The sequence below is a fragment of the Onychostoma macrolepis genome, chromosome 22, assembly GCF_012432095.1.
Source record: "Onychostoma macrolepis isolate SWU-2019 chromosome 22, ASM1243209v1, whole genome shotgun sequence".
NCBI classification, from domain to species: domain Eukaryota; kingdom Metazoa; phylum Chordata; class Actinopteri; order Cypriniformes; family Cyprinidae; genus Onychostoma; species Onychostoma macrolepis.
The window spans coordinates 18861140-18883682 of NC_081176.1; the positions used below are offsets into that span (position 1 = coordinate 18861140).

The window sequence follows — 22543 nt, forward strand, 5'->3', positions numbered from 1 at the left end:
GTAAAAGTTTATCCGAGGGGAATCTTACCCCAATTTTACACTTTGTGCTATAACAGCTAAGTTAGCAAATATTGTCTTTCCTATAATAACACATTGGCTGATGTATCATTATGGATATGCTATATATATCTAACTAAGTTAGAATTTAAAAAGTAAATACATATTGTTCTTAAGAGGCCGTCCTCCCCCCATCTTACCGTATTGATTATGCCAAAATTGATTGATTTATTTTTTTATCCCAAAAAGTGGGGACAAATAGAAAATGTCAGGGGAGGAATGGTTTTTGATGAGCTTGCATTTTTGAGCTTGTGTTCCCTGTTATGTGACGTATTCTGCTTCTGCTGTCTGTATAACATTGTCCTCTCTGTTTTAATCAGAATGAGTCAGCCTCCTTGCTTTACGTGGACAGCATAACCTAAGACGCATTTACATTCTGATTGTACACAAATACACAAGCCACTTGACACCTTGAGACACCCAGCGTCTGGACGAAGATAGCGACTAGGTCACCCAGGCTTGGCAGGCCCAGGCTTGGCTCTCCCACGCAATCTGTGCTCGTGGTTTTGGCAGGTCCTCCCACTCCTCCTCCTCCCCTCTCCACCCAGACCCCCTCTTTGCCAGGGCTATGTGTGCTGATCTGAAGTACCTACCATCCTCCATCGTCTCCAACTGAAGATTACACACCTGTCTGGCATGCGTGAGCAGCCAGGGATGGAGGCAGAGCCGCGCGGATGGCAGCCAGCTCTGCTCCCCTGTCCCAGACCGCTCTGATGTCAGCTGGCTGTGAAAGGGAAAGGGCCTTGTACTGACCAGAGACTGTGATTAAGCTTGAACTGGGATGTGGCCAGAGCTCTGGACCAACGCCACACTGCCCTTGTCTGTGCGAGCTGCCCCGCCAAGATTCTCCAGCCCTGGTGAGACCAAATCTGCAACAAAAAGGAAGTGAGAGAGGATGCACAGTACACAAACAAGGCAAGATCTCCATTGGGTGTTATTGCATTAATTATGTTTACTAACTGTAGATTTTTTTATGCAATTCTGTGTCCATAATATTCATGATTTTTAAGTTTAAATTTGACCTACTTATTATTTACTGCATCAGTAAATGTCATCTGTGAAAACAAACCTACTGCTCTAACAATTCGATCTAGATTCTTACAGCGTGGCTATGTATTCAATTAGTATAAGGCCACACAGCCTATATTTTAGACCAGTTGAAGTTTTATGCGTTTCATCAAGATTTATTTGAACAAGCTCTGAAAAACAGGGGCTGAAGCTTCCATCCTCTTTAGGCAGTAAGCGATGAGGCATGATGCTAGGATGGTGGCCAAGTTTACTCCAGCCATTCTCTCTAATGCAAAGTTACTGCGCTGCTGCTTCAGCGCGCACTAGAGGAGACACGTGGCTACCGTAGCCGCTGGTAAATTTGTGCGTGGCTGTCACATCAGACCTTTATTCAGAACACAACACACGACTTATCCTGCGTCTTTCACCAATTTGACATATAGTTGTGCGCAAATAAGACCAAGGACAACACCCTTCCCACATGAAGTTGTTTGCAGACGAGTATTATTAAAAACTAAACAACTTCTGTACATGCAACCAAATTTTATTGTAAATGTATATGAAATCTGTCACTGATTGACAGTGTCCAAATAACAAGGTGTCACATTATTTAAAGGTGCATTCAATAATTTTTTTCATCAGTCCAAATGGCAGTTGATTTACACTGACACCTAGTGTGGATTCAGTGATTCAAATGCTAAAATTTTAAAGCTAGCTTTTAAAAAAAAAAAATAAATAAATTAAATTAAATTTTACAGATGCCATTGTAGAAATATGTATGGAAGCCCATTTCCACCACTGAATAAAAATGACTTTTTATCTAACAATTCTGACTTTTGTGAGTTCACATCTTGCAATTATGACTTTTTTTTCAGAATTGTGAGCTATAAAGTTCTGAGATAATTCGGAGAAAAAAAAATCAGAATTGCAATTGTGAGTAATAAAATCGAGATATATTTACCGGCAATTCTGACTTTTTTATATCTCACAATTCTGACTTTATAACTCGCAACTGTGAGTTTGTCACGCAATTCTGAATTCAGAATTATAAACTCGCAATTACGAGAAAAAAGTCAGAATTGTGAGATATAAAAAAGTCAGAATTGCCGGTAAATATATCTCGATTTTATTACTCACAATTGCGAGTTTATTTCTTGCAATTCTGAGAAAAAAACTCAGAATTGCGAGATGTAAACTTGCCATTGCAAGAAAAAAAATTCTGAATTGTGAGATAAAAAGTCTTAATTAAAAAATCTCAATTTTTATTTTTTATTCAGTGGCGGGATTGGGCTTCCATAAATGTACTATTCGCAGTCCACTATGGTTTATTTATTCCACGAGCAAAAGTGTCCAATAACATTGAGGTTAATGAGTATTATTCAGCTGTTCATGTGATCTTAATATGTCAACCCCCATGAGATGACCCACTCCACGTACAGTAAACGAAACAAAACTTTTTTAAGTCTATAATTGATTAAATTCATTTACTAATATGAGTCATCATCATACTTTTTTTTCTTTCTTTTTTATTATTATTACTATTATTTGTATTTTTTCAATGAGGGGAAAAAATATACAATGCACCTTAAGACCATTTAGCAAATATTTTGTGGAACTTTTAGGAATAAACACTGTGATTTCTGTTCAACTGAATAGTTTGAGTGAATTTCTTCAAAATAAAGCGGTCCCAATATTGAGCCCTGAGGGATCTCATGGGTTTTGATATAGAGCAACAGTGCCAGAAGTCATCTGCTCTTGTCTCTTTTTAACATATACTCTCACCTTCTCAAAATGCCCCTCACCCGTACTGATTGGCCTGCATACACTATTCATGAGATCCATAACTGAGAAATCTTAATCTCCCTGTACATTAATTACATTTATCCAAATATGAACATGTCATTGCCAGATAATGGAGGATGGGGGTTGTTGTTGTTATGTGGTGGGGTGAGAGTGGATGCAGGATGCAAGGAAGGAAGAGGTGGATGCAGGGTGGCTACCCCGTCTTAACCCTCCAGCACTGGATGCACCGTCGACCCGCTCTTTCATTTCATGTGGAAAAACAAACTAATTACGTGGAAATATGATAATGTATTGTGCTGGAGGAGTCGCCTACGACTCTCATTAAGAGTCCATGCAACCCTGCTTGTTTCCTTGCTCTAATCCACATCTCTCTCACTTACTCTCTCTTCATCCACTCAGCTAACATGCGTTATTTCTCCTAGGGAGTATTGCCCTTTCATGAGCCATGAACATTAGTGACCAGTCTGGGGCATTTTGCATCAAAGTCAGCCTCATTTACATAATTGCAGCAGTACTCCCTTTTTACTGCCAGCGATGGTCAACATCTCCCACAATTCCTCAAGACCACTGCCCCCCACCTCCCAAAATTCTCACACAGCTCTCCTAATACCCAGCATGCAGCAGAATCCCTTACCTGATACCTCAGGGAAGACTGTGGGCCTCCCCTCTACAGATTTGCTCTTTGTTTATCCCTGATCCCTCTACATATCACACATGATCCATCAGTGCTCATTACATTTGACAAGTCCTCACTGCAGGAGCTTGTCAATTATCCTCTGGTGGCCTATAGACTCACACTCACTCTTTAGGCTTGTCTTAGAGTAAACCCGTTAAGATCCCACAATTCCAAGGTGGATGTTAGCATTCAAAGAGCCCCAATTAGTGTTAATAGTGCAAGTGCTTTTGTTTGATATGCTAGTAAGATGAGTTTACTTAGTACAATTGTGTAATTCTTTATACAAGGGCTGTGCATAAAAATACACTTTTAAAATTAAAGGTTACAAAGTGGGGGTTTCATAGCAGTGCCATAGAAGAACCATTCTGGGTCCAACAAAGAAGCTTTCAGTGAACAGTTTCAAAAATGTTTTGTATATTTCTATTTCTAGTCAAAGAGACTTCTTTCATAAACATAAAATGTACTAACCCCAAACTATTAATAGTGTATATATCCAAAAATGCCACCATGCCTAAAAACATTATATTAGCACGGGAGCTTTTTGTTAGTAAGATTAGGGTTATTAAAACATTACTCTGGCACTAGTATGCTAATTATTTCCATCATTTCTCATAGAAATAACTTGAAACACATAGTAAACTTATCAATTAAAACTTTTCAGTCTTAATTAAGCACTTCTCACTTTGTTTATTGCATCCAGCTCCAACAAGAAATACACAATCTGTAAGGAAGTGAGGAAAAAAACAAAAAAGACTGCATTTGTTCACAACTTGCGAAGATGGTGCAGTGAAAAGGCTGCCATTGGGCTTCAGGGTCAGATACCATGCCAGCATCACCAATCCTACTACTGTTGATTAGCAGAATGAATGAGGAATATCACCTTATTTGATCCTGTGATCGTAAGGCGTTAAATCAACATCCTCATCCTCCAAGTCTCCAGTGATATGTAAGTATTACCTGTTAATTAAAAAAGTTCTTCCTGGTACTCTTGTGCCAACTTTTCAAAAACTGTTGGTGCTCGGCTGATCAAAACTCCCTTTAAACTCAATAATCATTGCACATTATTATGCTAGTATGGGATATTATCACATATATGTAATGTATGAAACCATTTACATCGATAGTCTACAATTAGCCAATTATCTTTAAACTTCCCAGCTCATGCAAACCAAATGTTATTTTTTGCAGCTCACTGGGCTTGCCTTTCCCGAATCAACGGTCGAGAAGCTACATTAACTTGGTACCAGACAAAAAGTCAAGGCCCAAATATGACAGATGCCCAAGGCCAAGGTGGGCACTCGGCCAGTGCCGCTACTGCGAAAGGGTAGCAGTCAGAACATATCAGAAGTGAGTAGACACTTCAAATGCCATTAAAACTAAAGCGTATACAAGTTGCTGGCATCCTCTCAACTCTGTGACAGTGTCAAACATATTCGCAAAGATGAGATTGTAAAATGAAGGCGCTGTTTTTTATGCCGCAATAAGACCGCAGAAAGTTAAGGAGTTTTTGGTTAAGGGATTTAGTACATATTCAGAGCTTGTTTTGAGATATACAACAATACTAATACTAACAACTATTAGGGTCCACTTTCTATAACTAAGTCCATATGATATTCTTTGAAACACTATTGTACGGTTTTACTTTGTAATTCAAATATTTTTGTGAAGTTGATTGTGATTTCAGCTACTATTTAAGCTACAATAATAACAAAAATAAATAAATTCACCCAAGATTAGCTCAGGAAATTTGTGGGCAAAAGTGAAGTGTTGTTTTAGTATTATTTATATAATGTTATTTATTAATATTTTTAAATTAGCTTTTATTTTTATATTTCAATTTTAATAGTTTTGTATGTGCTTTTGAAATTTTTATTAGTTTTCCCTCTAATATTTATATATAGTTTCATTTATTATATAGTTATTGATTTATTTATGTAGTTTAATGTTTATTTCAGTTTTAGATCGAGTGATTTTTGTACTTAAGAGTATTTATTTCAGTTAGTTGCCAAAGGAATATTTCTAATTTTTATTATTATTTAACAATAATAGCTCTGCTTCAGATTCCATTTAGACCTAGTTATTAATGTGGAAAAAAATACAACAAAAGCAGTAATATTGTGAAATAATATTTTTACTATTTAAAATAACTGCTTACTATTTGAATATATTTTAAAATGTAATTTATTGCTGTGATCGAAGCTAAATTTTCAGCATCATTACTCCAGTCTTCAGTGTCACATGATCCTTCAGAAATCATTCTAATAGCCTATGCTGATTTGATGCTCAAGAAAAATTATTATTATTATTATTATTATTATCAATATTTAAAACAGTTGAGTATTTTTTTTTCTTTGATGAATAGAAAGATAAGCATTTTTCTGAAATAAAAAGCTTTTGTAACATTATACACTATACCATTCAAAAGCTTTTTTTTTTTTTTTAGGAAAGAGATTATAGAAATTAATACTTTTATTCAGCAAGGATGTTTTAAATTGATCAAAAGTGATAATAAAGACATTTATAATGTTACAAATGATTTCTGTTTCAGATAAATGCTGTTCGTTTTAACTTTCTAGTCATCAAAGAAACCTGAATAAATGCTAAAAATGTGATATCAATTTTAGAAATTAGAATATTAGAATGATTTCTGAAGGATCATGTGCCTAGAGTAATGTTAAAAATTCAGCTTTGAAATCACAGGAATAAATTGCATTTTAAAATATATTCAAATAGAAAACAGTTATATTAAATGGTAAAAATATTTCAAAATTGTACTGTTTTTGCTGTATTTTGGATCAAATCAATTTAGGCTTGGTGAGCAGAAGAGAATTCCTTAAAAAACATAAAAAATCTTACTGTTCAAAAACTTTTGACTGGTAGTGTATCTTTAAGCAAGAAGACAGGGCATTTTCAGCCAGCAGCTTGGGCTGAGCTGGAAACAAGTGACCGCGATTTGTGTCATGGTCTCGTTAAACATGCCTCAACACATTCTTGATTGGATGCAGCACTGGATTAATTAGAAGCGACGTGTCGGCGCCATCAGCTCTGTCTGCATGCGGCCTCAGATCTGTTAATCAACCGCTCACTCAGTCAGAGAGAGAGGGAGTTAGAAATTGAAAATCAACATATTTTATATTTAATTTTCTTTTTAAAATCCTCAAAGGATATTTACTAGTTTATCCTGCCAAAAAAAAGAGCAAAAATTAGGCCTACTCAAAGGAATCCAGCAAGTGAGGGGTGCCGTCATTAAGCAGGAAATGCAGCGCTCAAACTAGGGCAGGACAACAAGTTGTATTTTCATTACAGCATGTGTTATACCACTTCAGCTCTCCAGAGACTTTGATATATGTATGAGAATGTAAGCTCTCCTGCAGTCACTGCTGGATCTCGTAAATGTCTAAAGAAAAACAGGAAAAGTAGGTTAAGAACTGAAGGAGATATTGGGAGAAATCAGTCTCGCTAGACCAAGATAAACATCAGCATGCTTTAGTTATTTACCATTTTCTGGTAGTTTTGTCATCTTGACTGTGTCAAAATAGATAGGGCTCCCTATCAAGTTTCCGAAAAAGGTTCAACTGTTCAAGGGAAAATCTGAAATAAACTTCAAGCAAGATTTAAATAATAGTTCCCCCAAACATGCAAAGAAATTAATTTTGAATAAAATTTCTCCTTTATCTAGAATTTATGTACATTTCAAAAATTTTATCACATATATTTATTTATTTACTTTTTAGCATTTATTCTATATTTATTTCCAATTTTACACTATCGTTTAAAAGTTTGGGGCTGGTACGTTTTTTCCTTTATGTTTTTGAAAGAAGTCATAGCTGCATTTTTTTCATCATAAATACAGTATTATTGTAAAATATTAATCCAATTTTAAATAACTGTTTTGTATTTTAAAATGTAATTTATTCCTGTGATCAGCATCGTTACTCATTATAATATGCAGATTTTCTGCTCAAGAAACATTTATTATACTTGAAATGTAGAAATGTTACAATGTAGAAAACAGTTGCTTATTAATTTTTGTGGAAACCATACAACATTTTTTTCAGGATTCTTTAATAAATAGAAAGCCAAATTTATTCGATTTTTTTGGTTTTGTAACATAAACATAAATGTTTTTACTGTTACTTTTGTTCAATTTAATGCTTCTTTGCTAAATAAAAGTATTAATTTCTTTAAAGAAAATCTTGCTGAGCCCAAACTTTTGTACGATAATAATACACATAATTTTAATAGTTTTTGTAGTTTTGCAAAATGTTCAAATGTTTGTATAAATGTTTATTTTATAGTGTTTATTCTCAAATTTCTGTATTTATTTATTATTATACATATTTCGTTGTATTTTATTACATTTATTTATTCACATTTTGTTCCCTTATTTGTATACTTATTTTTTTCTTTGATATTTTTGCTAAAACTTTACTTGACTCCAACCTCTAATTGCATAACCAGTCCCCTATACTACAGTTTATAATGACTTCCTGAAAACCCCAAAAACATGCAACTGGCATAGCAACTGAGTTTCTCACCCCCATGCAGAGGCAGCAGGAGGTGGACAAGAGTGACCGGCCCACATTTATCAGTCTTGGGTTGAACGGAGTTGCACAGCAGGGGAGAGGCATGCCTTTGTCCCGCGGGTCAGACTAGGGCAAGAGGAAGGTGTATGCGGCGGCTAGACTGTTTGTGAATCATGTGTGCGTGGATGTGCTACAGTTTGTCAAAACACCTTTTCGTTAAGGTTAACCAACAAAACACAACTTCCATTTCCTTTCATAAAGGCCATAAAAGATCAAAGCGAGCAGGGTTGCCACTAAGAAAAATTGAAAACTTACTCAAAGCTGTTACTAATTTGACTTTCTTAACTCATAAACCAGTCTTTTTTTATGGAAGCCCATTTCCACCACTGAATAAAAAATAAAAAAAGGTTATTGCGACTTTATAGCTCACAATTCTGACTTTTTTCCTCAGAATTGTGAGATATAAACTTGCAAATGCGAGTTATAAACTCACAATCGCAAGCTATATAGTCAGAATTGCGAGATATAAACTTGCAATTGCGAGATATAAAGTCTGAATTGCGAGATATAAAGTCAGAATTGCGAGTTATGAAGTCAGAATTGTGAGATTAAAAACTCGCAATTCTGACTTTTTTTCTCAGAATTGTGAGATATAAACTCGCAATTGCGAGTTATAAAGTCAGAATTGCGTAATATAAAGTTCAATTTTGAGGGGAAAAAAAGACTGATATGTTCTCAGAATTGCGACTAAAAGTATGGAAGCCCATTTCCACCACTGAATAAAAAATAAAAAAAGGTTATTGCGACTTTTTATCTCACAATTCTGACTTTATAACTCGCAATTGCTAGTTTATATGATCTCACAATTCTGGGAAAAAAGTCAGAATTGCAAGATGTAAACTCGCAATTGCCAGAAAAAAAGTCCGAATTGTGAGATAAAAAGTCGCAATAACCTTTTTTTATTTTTTATTCAGTGGTGGAAATGGGCTTCCATACTTTTTCATCTAACCTTCTTACGTTTTTTTTCAGAGCAGGAGGGTCTTTCCATCTTCGGGGGAATAAGAACATCTGGGTTTGTGAGAAGTAGAAACCTTTGGAACTGGTCTGCACATTTCCTGTGTGAGGAGATCTAACTTTTCCTGCCATTTTTCATGTCTTTTCCTTCACTCTGCTGGGTTCTGCTGCTCTGCTTCAAGGTAGGATGTGAGAAACAAATGCAAACAGGCATGATTTTAGTGTCTTTTGTTCTTATCTCCAGCTCTTTATTTGTCTTTCAGGCTGTGTTTGTGTTTTGCTAACGGTTCTTTGTGGTTTTCTTCAGCAGGGGGGCAGTTGAGGGTAAACCTCTGCTGTTTGAGGAGGGCTGAGCTGTTCTGTTAGTCTACACACACTGAAGGAACTACAGGCCAACTGTGGATTCAGCTGGAGGTATGTTATTCTTCTCTCTCCATCTTCGGTTCTGTGTTTTAGACTGATAAAACATTGCAAAACAGGGCTAAATTCAAATGCAAATCAAGGTTTTTGAGTTACTAACTTTCTCTAAAAGCCTTTTATAAAGTTCTAGCAAGAGGCTGTTGCTGCTTTATTTGTCTGAACATGTTTTAATGTCAAGAGTGTGCGGTGTTAATGCTGAGTCATGTCTAAACATGCAGGTTTAAAATATTATTGTAGCTCAACGCTTCTCTCGAATGTCAAAACATTTACAAAAGCCATTTAGAAAGGGCATGTTTGCACCATGAGGCATGAGAAGTATAGCCCATTTAAGTTTGTGTTAAGTGATGAAATGTTCGATGTGGCCAAAACGTTCCGCATGGATCAGACCTTTGGCTGATAGCACCTGTAGTGTTTGGATACATAGCAGGCAACAACAACAACATTACTGCAGTTCACATGCTCCTTTGATGCTTGATTCCATTTCCAGCACCAAGGCAGTGTGAGGCCGATTAACCCCTTCTTTCCCACATAGTTTTAATTTAGAGTAAAAATGCCCATGTAGGCTTTTAGACTGTGTTAGTTTTGAGGCAGTGCTATTTTAGTATCATTTATATACTATTATAGTATATAGTAGTATATAGTAGTATGTTCATTTATTTAACCTTTTTTTTTTTTTTTGCCAAGAAATATTTTTTTTTATTTTTTTTTTATATTTATATATTATTTGATTTGATTTCAGCTTTATTTTAATTACCGAAAACATTATTTTAAAATGTTATAAACTAATTTAAAAAGACAAAGTAAAACCTTTATATATTTATTTCTTATTTGTATTTGTTTATTTATTTATTTTTGCAGTGTGTAAGCAACAGATATATGCACAGTTAGTCTCTTCTAGGACTAAAAATATTGATGAGTCATCTTGCACTTTTGGGCATGTCCAAATTTCTGACCAATCAAATGTACTATAGAATGAGAATGTCCCTATCCCTGTGTTAGGACCCGCCACCCTTACTTACTGTTGCTATGTCTGACAAGCCATGGCTCTCACGCCATACATCATGTTCTCATTCAGTGAAAAATAGATTGCGGAGCAAAGAGGAAACTGACAACTGCTGGCAAACAAGATAGAGCACGTTAGTTTTGGTATGAAACAAAATCTCTGCTTTCAAATTTTGTAATTTTTTTAAAGAAATTCAAACAATAAATACAGTTTTGTGGCTCTTTAATGTGTCGTGAAAGATCACTGTAGCGCCTCAGTTAAAGCAGCATATAAACCAAACATCTCTTCCTCTTTACTATGCAATAAACATGAATGATCAGAAAGGTATCTTGTTTCAACCGCGGAAAGACGTCAACACACACCATTTTACAAGTTAAAGTCCACCAACGTTATCGGTTTGTTTATCGGACAAAAATGGCAGATTCTGCGTTATGATTGGTTAGATCGCCTGTCAATCAAACTCCATGTGAAGGGTCCATTGTGCCGTTTTAGGTCAGCTTTGTTGTCTATTATTGTTCTTAAATAGTCATAAATCTAAGATTTGTAATATTTAATACTTCTTTGTTGGTTTATTTTCCTCATTTTCATGCAGCATACTGTTGGAAATGAGAGCAAGACAGTTCATCTGAAGCGAATAACCTTGGATACCAAGCAACTGAACAAAAAGATGGGGGTGGACATCTTTGCTTTGACATTGTTCACCTTGAGTCACCTGTGGCCACATGTCCAAGCTTCAAGTCTAGTTCGGTTAAACACAGGGCTTCGGGTAGCCAGAGGCCAGTCGGTGTTTGTCACGGCTGGTGAACTTCAGTTCCACATGGACGGGGTATCTGAGGCCTGTAAGGTCGAAGTAGTTCTCACCGAGCCTATCACGCAAAGAGTGGGGAAACTCACTCCTCAGGTAACAAAACAAATCCAGAATTAGCTTATGCATTATATAAAATGTGAGAATAATTGTTGTTGTACCATTTTCCAGGTTTTTGACTGCCAGTTCTTTCCGGACGAGGTGAAGTATGTTCACAATGGCAGCCCACTTCTAGATGAAGACACTGCCATGCTGAGGGTCTACAGGTGAAACATTGTGTGGTCATTACTCTTGTCCAACACCAACATGTTACAGCTGTTACTTCAATTAGGGCTTTTGGGGGCTGCAAAAACCCTTTTTCCAAGGCCTAATGTAATTTCCATACTCCCAAATTCTTTTTTTCCGTATGTTTGTACTTAGGTTTACAGAATCCGAGACTTTTGTTGAGACTGTGCTGCTGAAGATACATGTAGTAGAGCCTCAAAGGAGCCTCACAGAGCTTGGAAATGTTCCTCTGGTGGTTTCTGAGTTCTACAGCCTTTCCAATGTCATCAATAGCAGTGTCCTTACCTTTAAAACCCAGCCCGATGTGATCTGCACGGTACGTCTTCTCAGCTCTGAGATCAGTGTCCCAATGCTTGGTCAACTGGTCGTTGAGGATCCTGAATCAATGCCGGCTTCTGAGCCTGGACCGAGAAGAGGTATACCAAGTATATAATGAAGATTTTTAAAAGCATTTGTGTGTCAAATCACAGCCATATGGTGCAACCGACAAAATCATGTGGTGTAACCAATGTACAGAAAAGAAACGGGACCCTCAAGGTCAACAAGTCTCTTAAAATATCAGATAATTTGACCTTATTATGACAAGGCAAAGTTAGTTCAGGTTGTCATATTGTGCGACTCTGACTCCCCAAAAACATCATAATTTTTATCAATGAATAGTTCGCAGTATTTGAAAAAATTTATTTTACTTGTTTTTCTAACTGTTTTTGAAAACACCATAAAAACAAAAATGTTTATGAATTAATAATTCGTGATATTTGTAAAAAAAAAATTATCTTGAAAAATATATTTTAAAACATCTTTGAAAATAATGATTAAAATGTATACTAAAATGTCATGTGGTGTGACTCCCAAAAATGTTTTTTTTTTTTTTTTCTGAATTAATAATTTCTGATAATTGTAAAACTTTTTGACTCTGGTAAATAGATTTTAAAACATTTTTGAAAATAATGACTAAAATGTATATAGATAATGTCATGTGGTGCTAATGGAGTTCATAATAATGACATTTGTTTAAAAAATGAACTTATACTATAATATATATATACATTAATATAGAAATATGGAGGAAAATATGTTAACATTTAGTTAATGGTTACACTATATGACAATTGTAGAGCTATTTGGAGTGAAAGTTTTTTTTTTTTAAATTCCATTTCTAAGAACCTCTCATCTGCATTCAAACTTTTCAAGGGCGTCATACTGGAATCACCTGCCCAGGAAATAAAGCCTGTGACCACAACACAAGGGAAGTAGAGTTCTTGAAGACTGACTGTGCCGAGTTCCTCACTTCAGGTCTGAAGTACCAGCACCTCAGTCCTCCATCACCTGAGATTGATTACATCCCAATCAGGGTGGAGTTTAGGGACCAGACCTCCCGAGCCATGCTGGAGGTAAAACGCCATCAGGTTCTTATGAAATCGTAACAACAAGCCACTGAATCTTCTACTTACCTTCTTCTCTCTTAGACTGAGAGTATCTGGATACCGGTACTGATCCAAGGGGCCATGCAGAACCAACCTCCCAATGCTGCCTTCATGTCTACATTCATCCTGGAAGTAGATCAGTTCATCCTCACCCCCATGACCACTGCTGCCCTGGATGCCAAAGATGACGAGACCCCTCAGGCCCGGCTCATCTTCAACGTGACCAAACCTCCAGCGGAGGGATACATTACTCATTTGGACGATCACACCAAAACTGCATTCTCCTTCTCATGGCAAGACCTGAATGAGATGAAAATTGCCTATCAGCCCCCAAACAGCAGTCACACAGCCAGGAGGAACTATGAGGTTAGGAAATGGTAAATTGCTGTACAGGAAACTTTGACTTTTGACTTGACTTTTTTTCTGTAAAAACATGTCTATTTGCCTAGTCCAGGGGTTGTCAGGGTTATTTTTTTCTATAGTATTACAAATATATTATTTGTATAAAGACACCAGTGTTTTTATTGTTAACTAAAACTATTAAAATAATATTTGTTAATTAAAATTCAAATAAAAAATAAATACCATATTAAAAACTTGTCAACTAACTAAAATAAAATGTTAAAGAGCTAAAATGACTAAAACTGAAATAACAATACATTAAAGCTGAATTGTAAAAAAAAAAAAAAGAATTAAAATGACAAGCACACAACAAAATCACTAAAACTTAGACTAAACTTAAAGCCAATTCAAATTATTAATAAATACTATAATAGTAAATAATAATAAAATAACACCGCTTTATACTGTGTAAAAAAGGTATTATAAATGTGTAAAATATTTAGAATAATATACTAAAATACATATTCATAATATAATAAATGTGTTATAAAATGTGACACTGACACTGCATTTTGTTGTTTGTATCTTATCGATCAAAACAATTAAATAATTTGTATTTAATATGACTTCCAACCAGTGTTTAGAAAGAAAAATTACATGTCATATTCAATAAAAATAATGTCAAATTCAATAAAAATAAAACTTAATTTATTTTGCTTTTTAATTCATCTGTTGTCCAGGTGGAGTTTCAGGCCATCGATGGCTCATTTGTGCCGAGTCCTCCAATCTTGATGCACATCTCTATCCGCACTGCAGAGACTAATGCTCCTCGAGTCTCATGGAATATGGGTATGTTAGCAGATTAGCTAAAATAAATAATCTTCCAAAGGAGAGACTGAGGCTAATCATCTCTATCCTTACAGGGTTGGATCTGCTGGAAGGCCAATCCAGACCAATCACATGGGAGCACCTACAGGTTGTCGATAACGACAACATAGATGCGGTCACCCTGATAGCTATGGACGGCCCACTTAATGGACACTTAAGTGTTAGAGGTAAAGGAATTTAATCTGTCACCTCTCTGAAAGTAGAAGCCAATCCAAATGTAATTTCCAGGACCTTTTTCCACTGATGTGTCATATTGAGTCTCATAAAGTGTAAACCGCTCTTTATTCTTCTCTGTCCATGTGGTAACCATCCTTCACATGGGCATCATTCAAGAAACATATGTCCGGGTGGCCTTCATGGGTTTGCTAATCAGGTGTAAAATGCTTCGGCGACACTTTGCCAGGGGCCGTGGACCAAAGATGTCTTTAGAGCCGTAACGGCTGTCTTTCCACTTCAGCAGACTTTTGTTTGCTTAGACCCTGAAAGAAGCAGATTGGAAAGACTTATGGCATTTCATGCCAGATGTCCAACACAAGGTCATTTCTCTTCCATCAGACCATTATCTTAGCAAGCTTGGAGAACTGGTGACAATCATGTGTCTATCTGAAAAGTTTTATCCATGGGAATGTTCCAGAATATGAAATTAAAAGAATAGTTCACCCAAAAAGAAGGTACTTCAAATACAACATTTTTCATAACAACATTTTGTGTTCCACAAAAGAAAAAAGAATGTCAAACAGGTTCGTAATGACATGAGGTCAAGCAAATCTTTTGGGTGAACTGTTCTTCTAAATCCTTGGTTTCTTGGAAGGAAAGGCCAAATTGTGATTTCAGGAATTGAATGGGATGTTTTGCTGTATGTGTTCTCCCATGGAAGCTGTGGTAGGTTGTTTTTGTGTTTCCTGGTTTGGAGGATTTCCAGGCCCATGGCTTCATTCCTTGTGTCATTCTCTGACAGAAGACCACCTGATCAACAGAAGCCTCAAGCCTACTCAAACAACAGCTCCTGCTTTAAGCCAAACCCTTCATTTAATTGGTGTTTACGTTTTTGGGGTTGGCGTGTCGCTTTGTGATCCCTCTGGCTGAATCGTCCCATAACTTTGGCTCCAAATCCACTTCAAAAGCACTTCATTTTACTACAGGATGATTGAGCTGAACAGCAAGTTCTGGCCCAGAAACGGACCGGTCTCTCTTGAGAACCTAGATGGGGATTGGGAATTGCTCACGTAGACCTCGAACTTAGGGACTCCGACCCTTGGGAAAGTCCTCAGTCAGCCTTCGGCCAAATGGAAAGCTGCCGCCCAATGTCCTCTTCCGTCGAGTATCTATATGGAGACTGTTTTTTTGGGCCTGCTGCCCACAGCCACCTTTGGGCCCAATTACTTACTTGTTTCTCCATTGGACTTGTGGCCGTTTCCCCCTGATAAAGTTGCTAATTAGGTTTGCTGTGCAACCAGTCATCATTCAATCTGTCTGGTGACCTTGCCCTTCTGTCTCACTGGCAAGCAGGAGAAGCTCAGCTTCACGGTGGGCAGCAGCCATTGCCTGGGAAGGACGCCATCTTTCTTTTTATTTTTCTGCAATAGGGAGAATCCAGAGCCAATGTTTGTGCCTTCAGGCGAAAAACAAAACTTATTTTTCACAATTGCATCGAGCCAAATGAATGATATTGCAAATGATAGTAAAGATGAATTTGAAAATACTATCATATTATGTTGACTACTTGACTTAAAGGGATCATTCACCTGAAAGCTGTTTTTGACCATACAATGAAAGTCAATGGGGTCGAAACATTTTCTTTTGTATTTCACTGAAGAAAGAAAGTCTTACAGGTTTGGAATGACATGAGAGTGAGTAAATGATGCCAGAGTTTTCATTTTTGGCTGAGCTATCCTTTTAACTTGACCTGGAATTTCATTCACCATTCAAACAGGTCAAAACCGTATACTGTAACCAATCCTTTTTATTCATCCAAAGGTGGAAAAGGATTCATGTTTAAGGTCAAGGATCTCAGAGAGGGCGTCGTGGTCTATCATCACTCGGACAGCGACACCACCAGGGATTACATTGTCTTCCGAATCACAGATGGCCGCCACAGCATCAGACACAAATTTCCCATCTACGTTCTTCCGAAAGACGACACCCCTCCTTTTCTAATCAATAGCGTGGCCTTTGAGGTCCAAGAAGGTGGCATGGTTAGGGTGGAGGAGTACATGCTGATGGCCTCAGACTTGGACTCCAGCGACGACTATATTCAGTATCAGCTGATTACTTTTCCCAGAGCAGGACAGCTGGTTAAGAAGTCCTCTCCACATGAACCAGGTCAGTTGGATTAAAAGGTTATATTTCTTAAAGATTTTTAACTCATCTGAGGTGCCTTTACGTTATATGGTCTCATGTCAACCAGGTGTCCCAGTGAAGAGCTTCCTGCAGAGGGACCTGTTTCAAGGTCTAATCTACTATAAGCACTCAGGGGAGGAAGTTTTTGAGGACTCTTTTGATTTCATCCTCTCAGATGTCCATCAGCCTCCTAATCTATCGGACAGACATGTAACTTTGTATCTGTTTTCATAATAAATTCCATTTCAGTGTGAATATTTATAACAGAAGTGTTTGGTCTGTGCCTCTTCATCCATAGACTGTGGTGATCCACGTGTTTCCAGTGAAGGACCAGTTGCCTGAGGAAGTTTCTGGAACGGTTCGCTCCATCACAGTTAAGGAAACCGAGGTTGTTTACATCACTCAGAACCATCTGCACTTCAGAGATACAGAGCATTTGGAGACCGACCTATTGTATGTGATCACTCATCCTTGCTTTAGCCCGGGAAACACCAGGTATGCTTATGCATTTCCTTGCTATTACAATTTTTATTCATATATATATATATATATATATATACAGTATGTGTGTGTGTGTGTGTGTGTGTGTGTATTTAAAAAAATGTATATATCACATATATATATATATATTAGTGCTGTCAAATGATTAATCGCGATTAATCGTATCCAAAATAAAAACATTTGTTTACATAATATATGTATATGTACTGTGTATACTTATGTGTATATAAATACACACGCATACATGTATATATTACAGAAAAAAATGTTACATTTATATATTAAATATATTTATTTATAATATAAATTATATGAATATAAATATAGACATGTAAATACATGTAAATATTTTCAAAATATATACTGTATGTGTGTGTATTTATATATACATAATAAATTACACAGAACACACATATATTATGCAAAGAAAACCTATTTTGTATGTGATTAATCATTTGATAGCACTTACACCTATATGTGTGTGTGTTTGTGTCTGACCCTGGACCACAAACCAGTCATAAGTGTCAATTTTTTTAAACTGAGAATTATACATCATCAAGCTGAATAAATAAACTTTCCATTGATGTATGGTTTGTTAGGATCAGACAATATTTGGTCGAGATATAACTATTTGAAAATCTGGAATCTGAGGGTGCAAAAAATCAAAATATTGAGAAAATCACCTTTAAAGTTGTCCAAATGAAGTTCTTAGCAATGCATATTACTAATAAAAAAATGAAGTTTTGATGTATTTACAGTAGGAAATTTACAAAATATCTTCATGGAACATGATCTTTACTTAATGTCCTAATGATTTTTGGCATAAAAGAAAAATCAATAATTTTGACCCATACAATGTATTTTTGGCTATTGCTACAAATATACCCCAGCGACTTAAGACTGGTTTTGTGGTCCAGGGTCACATATATGTATGTGTGTGTGTGTGTGTAATTTATTATTAAAAAGAAAAAGAAGAATATTGGTCCTTTCATGTATATTTTACATCTGTTGTAAATTCTTGCAGGTTACCAGATGCAGGCAGGCTGTTTTATACCGACAGCACAAACTCCATGAAAAAAGATGCAATGGTTCCAGTGCTCAAGTCCTTTACTCAGGTCTGAAATATGCACACAAATAGGTTCCCTAAATATTACACGCTATTGTAATACTCTAAAATTTTATTTTAAATAACATGCCTCTTCAGTTAGATACTGTCTTTTTTTGTCATCCACAGCATGCAGTAAATCACCACAAAGTGGCTTACATGCCTCCAATAGAGGATATTGGCCCTGAGCCTCTCTTTGTGTTGTTTGTGTTTTCTGTGAGTGACCAGCAGGGCGGCGCTCTCACAGGACTCACCTTCAACATCACAGTCACACCTGTTGACAACCAGGCCCCAGAAGTGAGTTGCTCACTTCTTTTATTGTTGTATTGTAGTGTTGTTTATCATTTTCTTTGTTGTTATGGCCTTGCATTTTGAAGGAACACCCCAAGTTAGAACTTTCAAATGGTTAAAATTTTCAACAGCAGTGGTTTTCAAATCATTTTATTTCACGGTACCAAAAGTTTTAAATTAAAAAAAGTTGTATTATTTATAATTCCATTTCCCAAACTTTCATTGATAGATGTTCACTAACTTGCTGAGGGTCGAGGAAGGTGGCGGTAGTTTCCTGATGGAGGAACACCTGCTGGTGCAGGATGTGGACAGCTCAGAAGATCAGCTCAGGGTACACATGAAGACTCATCCCCAACATGGAAGACTGGAGCTGCAGGGCACGGCACTGCTAGAGGGAGACAGCTTCAGTTTGCAGGACCTCAAAGCATTGAGGGTCAGGTATGAATATGAAAAACTGTAGCTAGAGATTATTTTTGTAAGGTTAAAAATTTGGCCTGGTAAATCATGTCCTAAGAAGAATGAATGAGGATAATTATAATCTGTTGAAAATAACAATATATTCTATATTTTGATAGATACATTCATGATGACTCTGAGACCCTGAAAGATAGCATTGGTCTTACTATCACAGATGGAATCAACTCTGCACATGGAACGCTTTTAGTTCAGGTAATTTTCTTCTGTTTAAAAAAATAGTATTGATGTTTGGCACATTGCATTGTACTTCCATGCAGAATTCCTTTATTAAAATGCATATTTCCTTAGTGCTTCTTATTTGCATTTTTTATTAGATCCTGCCCGTGAACGACGAACCCCCACAGTTAGGCTCCAACTTGAGGGCTGAACTGTCCTGCAAAGAGGGGGGTCAGGTCCAGATTACGGTTGAGTACCTCTCTGCTACAGATGTTGACAGCGAGGACACTCGGCTAACATACATGCTTGCCAGAACACCTGCACGTGGAGTGCTGCAGCGAAATGGGGTCACCGTGGACAAGTTCTCCCAGCTGGATGTGCTCAATGGACTCATCTTCTACCTGCACACAGGTTATAATCGAGACAGGAGGCTAGTTAGTGATACTTAATGTCACTTACTGTAGGCCTGTTTTACACATTCTGCACCTGCGGTGGGTGTGTCACACACAGTCTTGTGAAAATATACTGAAAATGCACAATAAAATGGTTTATAAGAATGATTATGTAATACAGGCTTTGTAATAATGTCATAATATTAAATAATGAAGTGAAGTAGTATCAGCCTGATCGAATAAATGTTAAGGAAGATACTATAAGCCAAATAATTAAATAATTGTGAATTAAATGAACATAAACACATTTCCCCATTCACTAGGTGGTGAGATTGGACCCGATCCTGTCTCGGACACTGTCACTCTCATTGTGTCAGATGGAGAGGCTGGAACAATAGATGGCTGCTGCCAGGAGGATGCTCTCCCCCCACCCGTCCCCCTGCATGGCACGCTTCCGGTCTATGACCTCAACATCACTGTGATGCCTGTCAACAACCAGGTCCCAACCATAACGCTGGGTAAACATCTTCCACAGGGCCTGTAGTAAATCTCTTAGACATTTCGTACACTGGCGCTGCATTGTGTTGAGGGACCGAATGGATTAAAAGATGCTCTCTAATCTAGATTTAATCGCCAGAGCATTTGGCTAAGGTGTAATTAATTCATTGTAATGACAATCCGCTTAAATCGAGAAATAAAGCAACTAGGAATTTTCGAGGCAGGTGATGGACTGCAGCTTGGTAAACGAATCACTTAATCGCAGTCTCGCACACTCAGCTCAGGGAGTGTGGCTAATGCAAGTGTTTCGTTCCCCCGAACGTACGTTTCGAAGCAGGGTGTTAGAGACATCTTGCCAGGATGGGGATTTCACTGTTAATGCCAGAAACTTTGCAGTTATCAATGAAGGACAGTGACCAGAGCAAGACAATGAGCAGAAGACGGCTGTTAGGTGCCGGTGGGTGTCCACAGGAAATCCTAGCATGCTTGTCATCGGTGTATGAGGGGCGACAGACAGACACACAGCTGGTTGGGATTATAGAGAGAGAGCAGAGCATTTGTGGTGAAAAAGCGCAGTAGAAAGAGATACATGTTCCCGTGAGAACAACTGGACAATAGGGACATAGAGGAGAAGACAATAGACATGCCCGCATTTGGAAAAGACGACACGTCCATTGTGTCTTCTATCCCTTTTCTCATTCAATCACAATTATAATCTCCTAATTCGGCTAATCCCCATCAAAAAAGGAGGATTCTCCAATGTTGCCACCGTGCAGTAGATCTGGACTGGTTTGTGTGAAAAAAGTAGTCATTTAATTAATTTGCATTGAATAAAGATGGGTTGGCATAAGAGGTTTAAGCACAGGAAAATAAGGGAAATCCAGCTCTTGCCGTGCTATGGGACGAGTTTTATCACTTTTACTCCAGACTGGTGGTCATTAATTCCTCCCCTTGTTTCAGAGCTCTATCCAAGCACAACCTCATCAGTGCCCATTCTCCATTCATTATTTATCAGTGCAGTAAATGGAAGCAGATGCCAGTAAGCATTGGCATGATGGCTTTATCAACACCCAGGTGGCAGTGGGCTGGCCGGGAGCCGAGCGAGAGAGCAGGGGAAGAGAGGGAGTGTTAGTGGGGTGGCATAGCAGGCGTGAAGAAAGGGGAGCAAGGGGAACTGCCTGTAAATGAGAGGGAGAAGAAGAAAAATATTGGGATGCACTCTTGAGAAGAAAAAAATAAGTCACTAAAATGAGATCTCTGATTAATGCCTATATATAACTTGTTATATTATGCTGTATATTGTTTCGTCAGGTACCATGTTTGTGGTAGATGAGGCTGCCAGTGCATGTCTGTGTGGGGGGGTGTTGGAGGCAACCGATCCTGATAGTCATCCAGATCAGCTCATGTTTCACTTGGTGACCCCACCACAATATGGGTTCCTGGAGAACACTCTTCCATCCCCTGGCTTTGAGAAAAGCAATGCTGGACTTCGAGTGGGTCAGTAGTATTCATGAGGCTCTGTAAACGTACACCGCAATTGTGATTATGCCAAGTAGGACGTGTTTATGGATTAACATTTTTTACTGGTCTTGGAACAACATTCCTGTCAAACAAACACTGTCCTTTAACCCTAATTTCAAAAGTAAGGCTAATAAGTGACCTCATTTACATGCACTTAAGCATGTAAAGGGATATTTCACCCAAAAATGAAAATTATGTGATCATTTACTTACTCTCATGTCATTCCAAAGACTTTTTTCTTTGAAACACAAATGAAGATATTATTTCTAGTTTTTTCCATACAAGGAAAGTCAATGGAGTCCAATGTTGCGTCACTACTGATTTTCATTGTAGGGACAAAATATTTAAAATGCCATTTATGGGATTAAGGACCAGTTTTACTAACAGCTTGCACCAGCGCAAACTATCTTTTGACGTTAAAATAGTACTGTCAGGTTTTACTAAAGACGTGTAGTGACGAATTAGCGCTGAAAAGGCGTGGACACAGTTATTTTTGCGCCTGACCTTAAATCGAGTATGCATTTTTAGGAGTTTCCCTTTCAGATGCAAAATTTATGGGAAGAGAGTATTCAATTAAATCATGCAACGAGATTTACTAACGTTTGCGCTCGGCAAATTACTGGCATTTGCGCCATTATTTAATGTCCAAAAAAAGCATGTCTTAAACTATTTTGCTCTTGAAATGGATGCAGTTTATTGCTAAGAGAGGCACTGCAGAGAACAGAGAGCGCGTGGTAAAAGGGAAAGGATTTTTTCCACACATATTAATTTATTTTGAATGCCAGAAGAACATATTATCCAAACATATCGTTTGCCAAGCCATGTTATTTTTAATTTGCTTCAGGAAATAAAAGACGACTTGGAACCCAACTAGGAGTCACGCAATACCAGCTTTATCAAAACTGTTGCAACCCTTCATTTTTTGGCCTCTGGTTCTTTTCAACGTACTGTGGCTTATTTATTTCTTTATTGTTTATTCGCGACTATGCTAATTTGCGTTGCTTTTGG

The 22543-nt window shown here is 37.3% G+C and overlaps 1 protein-coding gene across 4 annotated transcripts in view; it reads left to right on the top strand.

Moving 5' to 3' along the window:
• The first annotated feature begins 4256 nt into the window (after positions 1-4256).
• frem1b (Fras1 related extracellular matrix 1b) overlaps positions 4257-22543 on the top strand; it is a 32327-nt gene continuing 14040 nt past the window's right edge. Inside the window, exons 1-21 of one of the 4 annotated variants that reach the window (XM_058761716.1) lie at positions 4257-4490; positions 4733-4891; positions 9100-9266; positions 9392-9498; positions 11100-11408; positions 11484-11578; positions 11733-12013; positions 12792-12991; positions 13067-13390; positions 14107-14215; positions 14290-14421; positions 16232-16576; positions 16662-16804; positions 16893-17089; positions 18120-18210; positions 18330-18497; positions 18721-18929; positions 19067-19160; positions 19283-19535; positions 19840-20034; positions 21326-21511. In XM_058761716.1, the coding sequence (XP_058617699.1) occupies positions 11175-11408; positions 11484-11578; positions 11733-12013; positions 12792-12991; positions 13067-13390; positions 14107-14215; positions 14290-14421; positions 16232-16576; positions 16662-16804; positions 16893-17089; positions 18120-18210; positions 18330-18497; positions 18721-18929; positions 19067-19160; positions 19283-19535; positions 19840-20034; positions 21326-21511 (3256 nt within the window). In that variant the 5' untranslated portion in view covers positions 4257-4490; positions 4733-4891; positions 9100-9266; positions 9392-9498; positions 11100-11174. Of the gene's footprint in view, positions 4491-4732; positions 4892-8187; positions 8292-9099; positions 9267-9391; positions 9499-11099; positions 11409-11483; positions 11579-11732; positions 12014-12791; positions 12992-13066; positions 13402-14106; positions 14216-14289; positions 14422-16231; positions 16577-16661; positions 16805-16892; positions 17090-18119; positions 18211-18329; positions 18498-18720; positions 18930-19066; positions 19161-19282; positions 19536-19839; positions 20035-21325; positions 21512-22543 lie in introns of those variants that run through there. The other 3 variants (XM_058761719.1, XM_058761717.1, XM_058761720.1) reach the window with 3 other exon arrangements.